Source organism: Spodoptera frugiperda, chromosome 19, assembly GCF_023101765.2.
Source record: "Spodoptera frugiperda isolate SF20-4 chromosome 19, AGI-APGP_CSIRO_Sfru_2.0, whole genome shotgun sequence".
NCBI classification, from domain to species: domain Eukaryota; kingdom Metazoa; phylum Arthropoda; class Insecta; order Lepidoptera; family Noctuidae; genus Spodoptera; species Spodoptera frugiperda.
The window spans coordinates 6,271,271-6,288,347 of NC_064230.1; the positions used below are offsets into that span (position 1 = coordinate 6,271,271).

The 17,077-nt window shown below is 38.6% G+C and overlaps 1 protein-coding gene across 3 annotated transcripts in view; it reads left to right on the top strand.

Annotated features, from left to right (window-relative positions):
• Positions 1-17,077, top strand: part of LOC118281107 (lysosomal alpha-mannosidase-like) — a 32,835-nt gene that overhangs the window by 6,026 nt on the left and 9,732 nt on the right. The window contains exons 2-8 of one of the 3 annotated variants that reach the window (XM_050700668.1): positions 4,348-4,449; positions 6,477-6,579; positions 7,475-7,556; positions 8,530-8,715; positions 9,207-9,412; positions 9,905-10,041; positions 12,703-12,836. In XM_050700668.1, the coding sequence (XP_050556625.1) occupies positions 4,354-4,449; positions 6,477-6,579; positions 7,475-7,556; positions 8,530-8,715; positions 9,207-9,412; positions 9,905-10,041; positions 12,703-12,836 (944 nt within the window). In that variant the 5' untranslated portion in view covers positions 4,348-4,353. Of the gene's footprint in view, positions 1-4,347; positions 4,450-6,476; positions 6,580-7,474; positions 7,557-8,529; positions 8,716-9,206; positions 9,413-9,904; positions 10,042-12,702; positions 12,837-13,522; positions 13,657-16,500; positions 16,635-17,077 lie in introns of all 3 variants that reach the window. The other 2 variants (XM_050700667.1, XM_050700666.1) reach the window with 2 other exon arrangements.

A 17,077-nucleotide genomic window follows, 5' to 3' on the forward strand; every position in this document is an offset into this window, starting at 1 on the left:
TGGTACACATAGCTTAGCACTGGTGGAAACGGACTCAGTTACGCTTTGTTTTTTATATGTAAAGATGCGTGCTATGGATTTGTGTTATAGATTGTCGTGGTGTAGCTATGTATAGAGCAGCTACTTTGCGGCGGCGCATCTTCATAGCACATCCTAGTCGCACAGCTACATAGTATCAATGGAAACGGTCACATAGTTTCAGTTTAGTTATTACATCTTCGTAACATACTTACATAGCACACATCTGGTGGAAAAAAATCTTATATAGAGGAGACTCGAAGTAAAAAAGTAATGGACTATCATCATCATCATTAGCCGAGAGACGTCCACTGCTGAACAAAGGCCTCCCATGGGCTGGTAATATAAAAAAATGGTTCATAGATAAAAGTTGCTGTTATCACTACATAGTATAAAACAAAGTCGCTTCCTCTGTCCCTATGTCCCTTCGTATGCTTAAATCCTTAAAACTACGCAACGGATTTTGATGCGGTTCTTTTAATAGATAGAGTGATTCAAGAGGAAGGTTTATATGTATAATACATGCGTAATATATCACCATTGCACCCATGCGAAGCTGGGGCGGGTCGCTAGTTATTTTATAACTATGTGCTTATAAAGAATTTTATAAATACACATGATTGGCGTCAATGTTTACATTAGCAGTCGTTGACTTTATATATCTGTTGAGTATATAGTATAGATATAATAATTATATACATATATGTAGATATTATTATATTGTATACAGTTCTTTCACATCACATTCTTAACATATCTATCTTATTGTAAACCTTTTCTTGTTCAAAGAACACTTTTATTATACTTTTTTTTTCATAATAACTATCGTGAGACATACTAAATCCCACAAAAACATTTCATGTTAAATGTTGCCAAGACGAGACCATATAGCTCGCACTGTCAAAAAGTAATCAGATCCCGTGTAGAGCCAAGTTTCTAACCCTACATGCCCAGACCTAAATCGATAAGCCCTAATTTCACACTCAAGTTACGGGGAAATTCTACAGCCATAGCTCGTACTGCGTAGTTCGTAGCGCGTAGCAGAGTTTTTACGCTATAATCTCGTAGGCGTGCAAACCTTGGACGTAACTGGCGAATCGGCCGCACGGACTTTTTGCTATTCCTTATATGGGCTTGAGCTTAAAAATCTATTCAATCTTCTAAACTCTTTCCGTGCGGCCAACTCGCCAGTTACTCTACACGGGATCTGATTACTTTTTGACAGTGCGAGCTATATGGTCTCGTCTTGGCAACATTTAACATGAAATGTTTTTGTGGGATTTCATTTCTTTTTGTAGGTTTTATTTTTAACACTAGATTAACAACTATCAATATCGTAATTTTCTACCTACTATACAATATTCAAACCGTACGTAATCCTAAACTACTTAAGTTAAACCTATTAACAATGAAAATTAAACAATGACCTACGTATCAAATTATTCTCACTGAGTCGTACCTACATAAACAACTATAAACATATTATACCTACTAACCTATACTACTTAATTGCAAATACCTACTTATTCAATCTTTGAATTTCTTAATTAAATTTGTGAGAAAATTGCAAACGTAATGCTAATACTTTTTATCAATGAAAATTAAAACACTAGTACCTAACTAAACCTTCACCTACTAAACTACTAAATTTATAAGAAAATTGCAAACGTAATCCTAATACTTTTTATCAATGAAAATTAAAACACTAGTATCTAAACCTTTACCTACTAAACTACTAACAATTAAATATTAGGCAAATGGTTTTTTTTCTCCGCGATAGCAAACTTTTAAATCACCGAAATATTCCGAAAATTTTTCATTCAACGAGACAACCGTCAACGACGTCTGCCCTCGCGCGTCTGCCCGCGTTCGGGTGCCGCGCTCGCTGACGGGCCGATTATTTTTAGCTACTGCGCGGGGACGAGGGGGCAGACGGCGGGCGTTGGCGCATACTATACTTACGATGCTTATGTTCAAAAGTATAGGTTGATTAATAAACACTTACCGAAGTGAAGTGTAGTAATATTATTCATATCTAAGTACTTATGGGTAGGATAATGTTTTGATTTGATGAAAAGTTTGTGTTCTATGTACTTGTGTATAATTTTCTTGGAATTAAGTTTCCCTATTTCAGATTTTTACCCCTCCGCGGCCGCATTCAGACCTCTAGCGTCAAAAGTTGCGGAAGTCTCGAACAAACTTTCACCCCCTAGTTTAAGGGGTTGGGGGGTAAAAGTTCCAAGTTTTAGGATTTTTTTGTTGTTTGGGTACTAATACTAGTTTACATACCAAATTTCAGTTTTCTAGGACTTCAGGAAGTACCTTAAGAATTTTGTTGATCATCAGTGAGTGAGTGAGTGAGTGAGTGAGTGAGTGACGAAATCGGGGTATTTTAGATATCAATAAAATCTAAAGTATAAGAGCTATGCAATTGAAACTTTAGAGGTTTATTAAGTCTACCACTGACATTATATCCTGAAAATTTTGTTTATCTGGTATAACCCAAACTCTAGTTATGAAGGTTCAAAAATACGACGAAGCGCTTCGAGAAAAGGTAGGTAGTGCCCTTGCGCTTGCGCTTCGCTTGGCTCGTCTTGGCGGGGGACTACCGTGCCCCCAGATCACGGTTTACTCACGGTACATTAATGGAGAAAAGCTCTACTAGTTTCGAGTCACAGAGGGACTTTTCGTCATGAGCAGCGTGCGTAGACTTACTTTTTAGTCAAAGTCAAATCATTTATTCAAATTAAACCATAAATACTTAGGTACTTTTGAAACGTCAACAAACAAAGAAATAAACAATAGTCTGTCAGTCTGTCCGTCAGTGAAGCTAGGTGCTCGTTCCAAAGTGTAGTTGCGAATCGAAGAACTCGACTAGTTTCAAGCCACGCTAGAGACTCATATTCATGAGCAGCATTCCGTGATACACGACGCGGTGATTGCCGTGTCATGTGTTGACAGAGTAGCAGCGAATATGAGCCTCTAGCATGGCTTGAAACTAGTCGAGTTCCTCGTCAAACAGTTACGTGAGTAAGCCGATAACATAATAATTATAAATGATGAAATGATATTTATTAATATATGATATCGTTAATAACCTAAGTTATGCGGACGACATGGTGCTGCTTAGTCCATCGGTCAACGGCATCAGGCAGTTAATAAATATATGTGAGAAGTATGCAACTCGACACCACCTAACATACAATGTAAAGAAAACGGAGGTTATGATATTTAAACATAAAAAAGGCCCTGATGTAATATTACCGATAAGTTTGTGCGGAACTGTGTTAAAAATTGTTACGAAATTTAAATATCTGGGGCATATTGTAACAGAAAATTTATCGGATGATGACGATATGGAACGACAGAGGCGCAGTATAGCCTGTAGAAGTAACATGCTAGCCAGACGTTTCTACCACTGCTCTAAACAAGTGAAGGTGACGCTGTTCAAGGCGTACTGTCAGTCGTTCTACACCAGCCAACTCTGGTACAGGTACACGAGGAGTGCGTATAACACTCTTCGTGTACAATATAATAATGCATTCCGGGTAATGATGAACTTGCCCTGGCGGTGTAGTGCGACTGACATGTTCGCTGAGAGCAGAGTTGCAGGTTTTGCCGCGTTATTACAGAAACTCAGGGTCTCATTCTACAGCAGAGTAGCCCTGAGTAAAAACAGAATTGTCTCCTCTGTATTCCATGTCGTCCATCTAAAAAGAGAGATGAAAGACTTATAAGTAGTTGCTCTTTCATTTAGGTTAAGTTTTTATATTTTTATCTTGTTTTTATTTAAAATTTTAATGTACGTTTGTTTAATTATAATGTGTATGTGTATCTTATGGGTTTGAAATGCCTGGAATAAAGAATATTTAATTTAATTTAATTTTAATTTAATTTTATTTCTGTAAATAGGTTATAAAATAACACTTTTACACGTCAATATTTCAAATAGCTAGATGAGGCCGGCATTTCCTATCCGACTACTCTGAGATTTAATTTAGTATGTCTCACGAAAGTTATAATAAATTCGTAAGGAATTTATGTATATAAATAAATAAACGAACTTAATAAATGTTATTACGGATTCACACATGTATATGAATACCTATAGCATCACTAATATGGTTAAAAGACAGTTATAACATAATAATTAGCATATTGTAAGTTAGTAATGTAAGGGTACACAATGTATATGGAAGAGCGTTATTATCGCCAACAAACTGTCTTACAGTTTGGCGATTTTTTGATAATGTGTAAAACTGTATGTACCTTTTGATAAATAAATAAATAATAATAATAATGTAAAAAAGCATTATTCCTTGTCTCCAGACCACGATGCAGTACGTCCTGCTCCTCCTGTGTGTCGGCGGCGCGCACCTGGTGCCGCTCGAGCAGCTCTACCTCACCAACTCTGAGAAATGTGGATATGATGTGAGTAACGTATTATTACAATTTTTTTTCTTAGGACAAACCCGCCACAACCTCCCAATCCCATACCGCTGCAACTCCTGTAAGCTAGGATCTACAGTAGATACAACCATGCAAACACCGGAACACTGAAGTCTTTTTTTTAAGTGGAATAATCATCCAATGACTTCATCCGCCTTGGGCGAGGCGAGAGGGAGTGTCAGACTCTTACTGACTAAAACCACCCTGTTTCTACTCCTGTTTTTCTAGCCGGAGTCCCTGTAAACTCGCTAGACGTAGTCCACCGCTCCGGAAACACGGAAGTCTGGTCAGTAAGAGTAAGAAAACGATAGTTTCCACTTCCCTCGGTGAATTTAATGCAGGAGACAGAATGACTTAAGCCTAAAAGCACAAAAGTAAGACGAATAACTATATATTTAGCTTCTGTCAGTGGCTTTGCCTGCTTTTCCGAGGGATAAAAACATAGCCTAATGTAATTTCAAACTATAATCTACCTCTGTCCCAAATTTCATCATTATCAATATCTTCTGATACATTTCGTTGCTCAATACAAGACAGTTGTTTATGTTCCTGTACTACTTTTTAGTTGTATCTACTGTAGATCTTGGTTGACAGAAGTTGTAGCGGTTTTGTTTCATCAAATAATTCATCATCTACATTTGTCTGTCTTTATACTCGCTTTTCGATTAAGACTGCTTTTATCGTGAAAAGATCCGTTTTTATATGTGGTTCTAGCCGGACTACCTAGTGGGTTTACCGGGGCTCCGGCTCGAAAAGCAGGAGTAGGAACGGGGTGGTTTTTAGTCAGTAAGAGTCTGACACTCCCTCCCGCCTCACCCAAGGCGGGAGAAGTCATTGGATGATGTTCCCCCTTAAAAAAAGCCCGACATTTGTTCAGTATTAACTCTCAACTCGGCCAACAAAACAGTTTAAGTTTTAAACCACAATTACTTGAACTACAACTGTTATGAACAATATAAACAATAATTCCTTGATAATAACTTGACCTCTACGCCATGATAACACACACAATTAATGTATGTTTAATAATAAATAATAATATGTTTATTACAATTGGCTCCATTTATAGAACGCCTAGTTAAGTTTAAAAGTACTTATTTTAACTGACAAGGATTGAAAAGGGAATATTACGATGGTTTGGACATGTAGAAAGGATGGATGAAAGCAGATTTACGAAAGAAATAATTATGCAAGCTGGATATAAATGGGACCGTTGGTAGAGGGCGCCCCAGACGGACATATAGCGACCAGATTGGCGATATATTAAAAAAGGGCCAAATTAAAAGTACCTTTAACCGACGAGCATGCATGAAAAGACTAATGACTGTTGATGAAGCGAAAAAAGTGTGTAAGAATCGTAGGAATTGGCGTTCCATTGTCTCTGCCTATCCCTACTGGGAGACAGGCGTAATATATATGTATGTTATTTTAACTGGCATGGTCAGAGGAAAAAGTAGCCTATATAATTCTGTAGCCACGTAAATCTTCAGGGGTAGCCTTACGGGTTACCGCGGCTCCGGTTCGACGTAGGAGTAGGAACGGGGTGGTGGTCAGTAAGATTATTAGACTTCTTCTTATCCCCCAGTCTGTTAAGCCCAATTACCCCTCTTCCCAATCCCCGATTTCCCAACAACCCTTAAATTCCTAACCCCCAAAAGGCCGTCAACGCACTTGTAACGCCTCCGGTATTTCGGGTGCCCGCTCCGGTATTTGGTTACATTGTTTCGATTGCTTCAACTATGTGAGACCTCTGGGCAGTGGTCAGAGTGTAGTTGATATTGCAATCCGGTCCGTTTCATTTCATTTCAAATGACTTCATTTCACCTCACTTCACTTCACTTCATTTCACTTCATTTCACTTTATTTCACTTCATTTCACTTCATTTCACTTCGTTCTTCATTTCATTTCACTTCAACTATGTGGGACCTCTGGACAGTCAAGTGGTCAGAGTGTTCCTGGTATGCCCATGATGATGATGATGCTGATGACGACACGTCTTACGTTACAGAGCTGCCAGGCCACCTCTCCCGGCATGCTGAACGTGCACATTGTTCCCCACACACACGACGACGTCGGATGGCTGAAGACTGTTGACCAGTATTATTATGGAAGTAAGTTCTTTATTTATTCGATAAAAACTAATGCTTGACTACAATCCCACCTGATGGTAAGTAGTGATGTAATCGTTGATGGTGAGGCGCACTAGTTTATTAAGAGCCTATTCACTCTAGACTTGAAGATACATTGTAATCGGATGGAAAAACCGCAGCAGGCAGATTGTTGTTGTTTTTGTTTTTAGTTGTTTTTCTTTTTATAATAACTGTAGTGAGATATGCTAAGCGCCTGTTTTAAAGCGCCTTCATATAAGTGCCAGATAAACTTATGTGGCAGATAGTGCATACAAATTACGTTCTTAATTCATAATTACTTGATACATAGCGGCTATTTTGATAAACAAGTCCTATAATAGTCCTATATAAAAATAATGGGTTAGTCACATAAATATATAGAAAAAAAGCTCTGCTAGTTTCGAGTCACAGAGGGACTCTTCTATATGTAGTGTGCGCGGACGCGGCGATGTTGTGCAGCCTACTGATTCACTATATTTACGTGACTAAACCGTTGTTTTTATATCACCTGATGGTATGCAGTCGTCGCCGCCCATGGACATCCACATCACTAGCCGAGTTACAAGTGCGTTGCTGGCCTTTTGGGGGTTTGGGATTTAGGCCTGCCTTTTCTGGTAAAAGCCGGTAAACAAGCTTCTGATGACAAGCAATCATCAGAGGCGTTACAAGTGCGTTGCCGATGTTTTGGGGGATTGGGAAGGGGGAATTGGGCCTCCCGTAACTTCAGTCACACGACGAAACACGAGCGTAGTTTCACGTCGGTGTACAGCGCGGCCGTGGTATCACTCCGGTCGAGCCGGCACAGCAGTGCCGAAGCATGGCGAGCCCACACTTAATTACGTGATTTTTTTTATATGTATAAATTATATGTTTTCAGGCAGAAACAATATCCAGAAGGCTGGTGTCCAGTACATTCTGGACTCGGTCGTGAAAGAACTTTGGGAGTCTCCTAAAAGAAGGTACGGTGTTACTTTTTACAACATTAATTACTTAGTGACCATGTCAGTTTAAAAACATACTTTTATGTATGTCTGTAGTGGAAGTTTGCAACAAAATTTTGAAGCAGATATCTTCAACCGATTGAGCTGAAATTTTGTATACATATTTAGTTTGCATGACCAGAAATACATAACTGCATATAAGCTTGTTTCTTAAAATATTTGAACCATAATATTGTTGTTATATTTCCAAAGTTTTTGAGTTCCAAGCATTGATTTCAACCGGGGCTACGGACTACCTAGCGGGTTTACCGGGGCTCCGGCTCGAAAAGTAGGAGTAAGAACGTGGTGGTTTTTAGTCAGTAAGAGTCTGACACTCCCACACGCCTCGCCCAAGGCGGGAGGACACTTTGAATATAATTTTATCTCCTTAAAAAAGACATTGAATAGGGATGATGACTGGGTCAAAAATAGATTATTAAAATTTTTCAATACAATAAAATATTCAAAAATAATCACACTCTCATTCATGGTCTACTTAATTTTCGATTTTTTCTAGCCAAATTCAAATTTCTAGAAATAAGTCTGTTTTTTTGACTTAAAAATCTGATGACGGCATAATAGAGTAATTTATACAAAGTTCATAGAAAATATAGTTTTTGACGTTTCGAAAAAAGTATTGAATTTGACTAGTAGGAAACTAGCCTATTCTAAGTTTTTTTGTCAGTGGTGTCTAAATAATCTTAGATGTTATTTTTCCTCTTTTTTGCGCCTAGCTTCACTGACAGACAGACTGACGGACAATTCAATTTGACTATTCATGCGCCATGATCACGGATTAACTGGTTAATCCGTGATCATGGCGCTTGCAACAGTGCCGAAATATCGGAAACTCACCAAATTCAATAAACATGGTAAATATCCCGTTTCAAAAGTGCCTTATATAGGATTAATTGAAATAAATGCTTTGACTTTGACTTTCTTTTACCCCCAGATTTATATACGTAGAAACAGCATTCTTCTGGAAGTGGTGGGTGCGTCAGCCGCCCAGCGTGCAGCAGAAGGTGCGGGTGCTGATCGCCCAGGGTCGGCTTCAGATGGTGGGGGGGGCGTGGAGCATGAACGATGAAGCCGCCTCCCACTACCAGAGCACCATCGACCAGTTCACTTGGGGGTTGAGGTGAGAGGGCTTATGATATTAATAATTAGTGCTTTTCCAGTTTCCGTGGGATTTTATGGACATCCTAGGCTAAAAGTCTTTTTTTTTGAAAAACGTTGCCCCACATTAGGATTTTCTCCTGTGTCGTGGGTGCGTTTACAAACATACAAGTTCACATGCACATAACACCCAGATCCGAAACAACAATTTGTGGATCACACAAAGAGTTGCTCCGTGCGGGAATCGAACCCGCTACCCGTTGCGCGGCAGCCAGTTGCCCAGCCACCGCACCAACCGTGCAGTCAAATCAATCAACCGTCTGTGTTGCCAGCAAATAATTTCAGACTGCCGTGGGTGACAGGGAAAATTGCCGTGTTTTTTAAGGAAATATGTTTTCGAAAGCTGATTTTTTTATTTTTATAATGGTCTTCACCATATTGTCGAGCACATTATTTGGTCAATAATAATACGTTCGAAGGCACTGAACAGATATAATGTTTATATTTTTCCAGAAAACTAAACGACACGTTCGGCCAATGTGGTTGGCCGCACGTCGGTTGGCAGATTGACCCGTTCGGCCACTCCCGAGAGTTCGCCAACCTATTGTCCATGATGGGATATGATGGGTTGTTTCTGGGCAGGATAGACTATCAGGACAAGCGAGCCAGGTTATTGGGTAAAAATATGGAGATGTTGTGGAGAGGAGATGATGTTTTAGGTGAGTTGCAGTTCATTTTTTTAATCGACTTTAAATAATATGGAGGTTTGCAGTTTGACTTGTATGTATGTATGTTTGTGTGCGATTATGTCGCGTTTGGCTGAACCGATTTTGATGCGATTTTCAGCATGGTATTATCAGATTTGAGAGAAGGTTTTAGGTATATTACTTGACTTAAAAAATTGAGGTTAAACACTTTTAAACACGTGCGTGGGTTGAATTTGTTTTTATTATAAGATAGATTTTAACTGATTAAAAAACTGAGAAAGAGAATCTCAGTTGGACCTGAATGTATTGTATTGTATGTTAGTCCGCAAATATGTATGTGTGGGAGAGCATGCATCGGTACTGCTGGGCCGGTTCGACCCGAGTGATACCACGGCCTCACAGGAAACCGATTCATTGTGTGAGTGAGGTTACTGGAGGCCCAATTACCCTTCTTTCCAATCTTCCCACATTTGCTCACGTCATATTATGTCCTAAAATTTGCAGGTAAATCATCAGATATATTTACTGGTGTCCTCTATAATACATACTCGCCGCCTCCCGGCTTCTGCTTCGATGTGTTATGCTCTGATGAACCGATCATAGACGATGCCACTTCACCGCTGTATAACGTTGAAACTAAGGTATGTTACTATATATTTATACATTAAATATATCGCTCACCTAGTAATATATTGGCACATCTGCAAAAAATGCGAAATTAACTTTATATGGTTTACGTGTTTAAAAGTGCATATTAATCTATTTATTTCCATATTCATCGAGAGAGGTCGTAAGTGTCATTATACCATTATTGTAGTTTCCCCCCTCACGCACGTAAAACAACGGTTCATTGGTCAGTAAACTAAAAACTAAACAAGTCAGGTAAACTATGAAAAACGTAAATGTGCCAATATATTACTAGGTGTGCGATATAATATGTTTTATATTTCAATGAGCTATATTCTACCAATCAAGACCTTTCGTTTGATATCCATAATGGAGGTAGTTGTGGAAACAATTAGATTATATTGTATGGCCATCAAGATTAAGTTGATAATTTAATGATTATAGTGTTCTATCGCCAAGCAATTTTACAAATAGTTTTAGAATTCTTATAACTACTTTAAAAAAAAAACTCTACACACAGCTTGCTACACGCAGTAGTTACAGTTGTGTACAGTCTGTCACTCTCTCAGCACTCCCCTACACTCTCCTAGCGCGCTACATGTCACACAGCTTGCTACGCGCAGTAGTTACAGCTGTGTACAGTCTGTCACTCTCTCATCACTCCCCTACTCTCCCCTAGTGCGCTACTTGTCACACAGCTTGCTACGCGCAGTAGTTACAGCTGTGTACACTCTGTCACTCTCTCAGCACTCCCCTACACTCCCCTAGCGCGCTACATGTCACACAGCTTGCTACGCGCAGTAGTTACAGCTGTGTACAGTCTGTCACTCTCTCAGCACTCCCCTACACTCCCCTAGCGCGCTACATGTCACACAGCTTGCTAAGCGCAGTAGTTACAGCTGTGTACAGTCTGTCACTCTCTCAGCACTCCCCTACACTCCCCTAGCGCGCTACATGTCACACAGCTTGCTAAACGCAGTAGTTACAGCTGTGTACAGTCTGTCACTCTCTCATCACTCCCCTACTCTCCCCTAGTGCGCTACTTGTCACACAGCTTGCTAAGCGCAGTAGTTACAGCTGTGTACACTCTGTCACTCTCTCAGCACTCCCCTACACTCCCCTAGCGCGCTACATGTCACACAGCTTGCTACGCGCAGTAGTTACAGCTGTGTACAGTCTGTCACTCTCTCAGCACTCCCCTACACTCCCCTAGCGCGCTACATGTCACACAGCTTGCTACGCGCAGTAGTTACAGCTGTGTACAGTCTGTTACTCTCTCAGCACTCCCCTACACTCCCCTAGCGCGCTACATGTCACACAGCTTGCTACGCGCAGTAGTTACAGCTGTGTACAGTCTGTCACTCTCTCAGCACTCCCCTAGCGCGCTACATGTCACACAGCTTGCTACGCGCAGTAGTTACAGCTGTGTACAGTCTGTCACTCTCTCAGCACTCCCCTACACTCCCCTAGCGCGCTACATGTCACACAGCTTGCTACGCGCAGTAGTTACAGCTGTGTACAATCTGTCACTCTCTCAGCACTCCCCTACACTCCCCTAGCGCGCTACATGTCACACAGCTTGCTACGCACAGTAGTTACAGCTGTGTACAGTCTGTCACTCTCTCAGCACTCCCCTACACTCCCCTAGCGCGCTACATGTCACACAGCTTGCTACTTGCAGTAGTTACAACTGTGTAGTCTGTCACTCTCTTTCTCTCTCTGCTCATCACCGTACGTATACATATTGGTCGTAGCGTGAAATATATTTATTTTATTGTTATTTTTAGCCGTGGTCGACCCTGATTGACTAATTTGAGTTAAAAGTAAATATAGTATAACTAGCAAACCCGGCGAACTCCGTTTCGTCACCAATAAAATTCCCTGTTTTCCTGCTTTTCTCTTAATTTTTTCCTGAATTTTCTTTGCTATAAACCTCACGGAGCCCGAGACTTTTCCAACGAATGCAAAACCGTGGAAATCGGTTCGTGCGTTCTGGAGTTATAGCGTCAGGAAGGAAAACCCGACTTATTTTTATATTATAGATAAGTTTCATTTGATTGTAACTTTCGTGAGACATACTAAATTAATTATGTTATCGGCTTACTCATGTAACTGTTTGACGAGGAACTCGACTAATTTCAAGCCATGCTAGAGGCACATATTCATGAGCAGCATTCCGCGACACACGACGCGGCGATTGTCGCTGCTACTGATATAGATAAGTTAGTACAGTAGAAACTCGATTAACCGGACTAATTATTGTTATTAGGCATTCGGATAATCGAAAATCCGGATAATCGAATTTACGAAGAAAAGCGAATTTTGTGCATACTATTATGCTCATTATATTATGTTGTACATACGATGTTATATATTTATTAAAAACAACAAACACATATGAATGAAAATCAATGTTTATTAATAATTATTATGAGATACATCTTCTTAGATTACATATAATACATGTACGTACATACTAAAGTACTCTTTTATTTAATTGTAATGCTTTTTCACAGAGCAGACGGATATCGGTTGCCCAGTTGATCGTTTTTGTAAAAATACTTGTAGGTAATTTTAATATAATGAGTCGGTAGTCCGGATAATCGCGAATCCGTATAACTGGGAGCCGGATAATCGAGTTCCTACTGTATATTAAAAATTCAAATTGTGAACAGGTCCGTGATTTTCTATCGATCTGTCGCAAAATGTCGCAGCATTATCTGACTCAAAACATACTGATTACAATGGGCGATGATTTCAATTACCAAGATGCGGGGATGTGGTTCAAAAACTTAGATAAATTGATTGAGTAAGTTAGTTTGAGTTGGCATGTTGTGTAAATCTGTTTTTTTTTTCGCTTGTGTGTGTGTGTGTGTGTTTTTGTGTGAAGGAACTAATGATATAGATATGGCTCTGTCTTGGTTTTGTATTTGCGAAGTAATTATAGGTTTATGTAGTATGATACTTAAGTCTTTGACTGCCAATAGAAAACTGTTGAAGGCAAATCCTCCGCTAACGTCGGTCACTGGTGACCACCACGGCGTTCAATGTGTTAAGCGCAGTCTGATTAGTCGACGTCGATCGATAGTTTCTACTACACCAATCGATCGATAGCCGATAGATACTATCTGTCGATAGTGGAATGGATTGGTCGATGTCGATCGATAGTTTCCGGCCGGAATATAATCAATCTACGTCGACCGATGCTATTGACCGACAATCGATCGATTAGTTAGTCGACCGGTAACCGTCGATCAATTAAAGCTACCACACCTATCGATTAATGTCGACCGATGTCGATCGATGCCATCGACGGACTATTGATGGATAGGTATGGTAACATTCAGAGTCGTTTAATGGTTACTTAACCCAGTCCTTAGTAATTGTTTTCAATACAAAATCTTTACTAAGGAATAGTTTAAGTAATCATTAAATGTCTTTGAGTACAGCAGTAAAGTGATCCTTAACGACTTTAAACGTTTGTTTTTGTTAAAGATACTGAATTTTTTGGACATATGTACGAATATGTCGAAGGCATATAAGACGAATAATATTCTGTTGACAATGGGGGAGGATTTCCACTACCAGGATGCTGCCATGTGGTTCATAAACCTAGACAAACTGATACAGTAAGTCTTGTGTCGATGTCTTGTGCATGCTAATGGGAGGGCTTCTCATGCATGAGAGTGCTTCCTCACAATTACAAATTTTTATAATTATATTTGACTACCGTCTGCCAACGGCTTTGCCCGCGATCCCGTCATAAATAGTACCCCCTATGTGTCATTACAGATTCTATCTCTGTTCAGTAATGCTTTCGTAAAAGAGTAATAAACATACATCCCCACAAACTTTCGCTTTTATAATCTTAGTAGTTCATGATTTTTGTCGTCACCTTAGAATTTATGTCGATTTCGCCCCACAGCGAAACAATAGGGATGATTACGGGGTATGAATTAAACATCTATTTAGTCCGTCAGTTAGCTAATGAAAATAATTTTAGACACGTATTTTTTTTTATTTTGTCATATAATGTAACTAGAATGTATCTAGAAGTGACGTCACGCGATATTTCAAATCGATATGTCTTCGAAAGCATTTGTTTCCGTAAGAAAATAAAAAATACGTGTGTAATGTTTTAAAATAATCTACAAGACGGACATTAAAATAAAAATTAGTCATCTAGAATGTGTGAATCTAGAATTTGAAGAAACTATCTTCAATTTTAATATAACTTTCGTGAGAGATACTATATTAAATATTAGGTATGTTATTGACTTACTCATGTAACTGTTTGACGAAGAACTCGACTAGTTTCAAGTCATGCCAGAGGCTCATATTGTCACGCTGCTACTTTGCTGGTTTTTCAATACAATAAAATACATATTGAAATATCTTTAAAAATATGATACGTAATTCTTGAACGTCCCCTTAGCGAGACTGACGAACAACTATAGATTTTTGTGAGAGAGATTTTTTTTTTATTAAGATTGAAATCTGTTGTGGGCAGAGCTATATCTATCATACTTATAATGTTTTATGCGTGTGATGGTTTGAATGTAACACCAGGGGCCTTAGTCTGCTATTACAATTGTGTCAGAATGGTCGATCATTGAACAGTGCAAGAGGGACGGAGCTATACAACCTACATAGCTGCGTCCCTCTCGCACTGCTCAATGATCGACCATTCTGACACAATTGTAATAGCAGACTAAGGCCCCAGCTTGCATGTTTAGCTTCGATGCACGTTTTTGCTTTTCTTTTGTTTAATATAAAGTTCATTTTCATTTAAAATGATGTTGTGTATGTGTAAAAATATATTTTTTGACATGTTTTGTCAAGATCTGTATACCATAATAGTGTATTATTTTTTCGTTAATTCAAAAATTATACTGACTGTGGTTGCAAGTGTGTCTACCGGGTCGGGCAAAGTATTACTGGCATTTCGCAAATAAGTAGTAGCATGAAGTCTGGAATTGTGCCCAGTATATGGCAATAGGCTCACTCCCTATTACATGGGACTTATAACATAAATGGTGTAAAGTGTGTGTACATTGTATAACGGCATTACGTGCCGTAATGTGCACCTCTGTCTACCTCTTCGGGGATAAAAGGCGTGATGATACGATCAAATATAATAAATTATAAAACATTGCGTGCAATTAATTTATTAAAATTGAATTGTGATTGTATGGTATGGAATAGTTTATGCAATATTGTTTTTTTATATTACTAGTTAGGTTTACTTCTTTAATAATTAGTCCTAGACATCATACAGCGGGGTTACCGGGACTTCGGCTCGAAAAGCAGGAGTAGGAATGGAGTGGTTATTAGTCAGTAAGAGTCTGACACTCCCTCTCGCCTCGCCCAAGGCGGGAGAAGACATTAAATGATTTTCCCCCTCTTAAAAAAAGCCTCTGTGATTCGAAACTAGTAGAGCTTTAGAGCTTTTTTCTATTAATAATACGTGAGTAAACCGCGATTTTAAGTCAATAATAAGCAAATGTCAACAAATGCTATATGTTTTATTTAATCTAGAATCTTTAATCCCCTCTTAAAAAGACTTCATACACTTATATTTTTTTCTACAATTTTCCCAATTCCCTTTTGTACATTCCAATTTAATCCTTCTTTGAGACAAACATAGTTACAGCTGTGTATAGTCTTATCATTCACTCCGTCTTAGGTAACGAGAGAGTTTTAGACTTTAAATTATCTGTACATAAATCATGACAGGTCATCTCTTTAAGAGCTTAGTACGAATTTGTTTTACGTTTACTGAGAAAGAAATGAGAGCGCGTTCGGGGCTCTGATTGGCCGGCGCGAATGAACCAACTAATCAGAGCGCCGAACGCGATCTCTTTTTGTGTTTTCGTTCAACTTAAAGCAAATTCGTGCTAAGCTCTCTGTTTTGACGAGAATGTAGGAAAAAATACATAGTAAATATCTTAGCTATTTTTTTATTTAATAGAAATAAATAAAATGTGCGGAGAATTTTAAATAAATCTACGCGATATCTCTGTTATAATTTGTGTGTAGGGTAGATACCGCTATATGTACCTACAATACAGAGTATACTGACATTTAACTGACAAAATATATATATATGTTTACATATACATATATTTTTTCTTCTCCTCTAATAATAAATTCTGATTTATTTCGTTGCGAGATCCAAGACAGTTGTTACACCTACTGTTCTCTCTGCATCACCCCAAGGTTGATTGGTAGAGAATGCCAAATTGACATTAAGACCACCTTTATATAACGTGTAAAATAAATAAGACAGTTGTTCATGCCCCTGGGACACTGGACTTCAGTGTTCTTGTATCTTATTCTTAAACTTTTGCTTGGCGATAGAACTGTTAGGCGTATCACTAAAAAATTCAAAATAAATTATTTCAATTGAATATTCAAGTTAACTTTCAAGAAATAATATACCCTTTATATTAAACACCAAGTTCTATTCACAGATTCCAGTTTTTCTAGACTATGTTAAAAATCAGGCAAGATACTACAAAACTCAAAATGTAATAGTTACAATGGGCGGGGATTTTACGTACCAGGACGCATCAATGTGGTATATAAATCTTGACAAATTGATAAAGTAAGATTTCAATATATTTTGTTACACTATATAGGGTGACTGGTAATTAGTGAACGATATTTAAACACGTGATTGTACTCATGATAACAAACAACTTTCCCGAAGAAACTTTTTTTGTATACTCGTTAGTTTTATTTTTATTGCAATAACAAAACAATAAACACGCAATTTAACGAAAGCACGCGTCCGCGAAGGTATATTGTTTTGTTATTGTGATAAAAATAAAACTAATGAGTATACAAAAAAAGTTTCTTCGGGAAAGTTGTTTGTAATCATGAGTACAATCACGTGTTTAAATATCGCTGATATGGCATGATATTAACAGCATGATTTGGCTTAAGATAACATTTTCACTTTTTACCAGTTATGTGGGCAACTAGCTGCCATGCAACGTGTAGCGGGTTCGATTCCCGCACGGATCAACTCTTTGTGAGATCCACAAA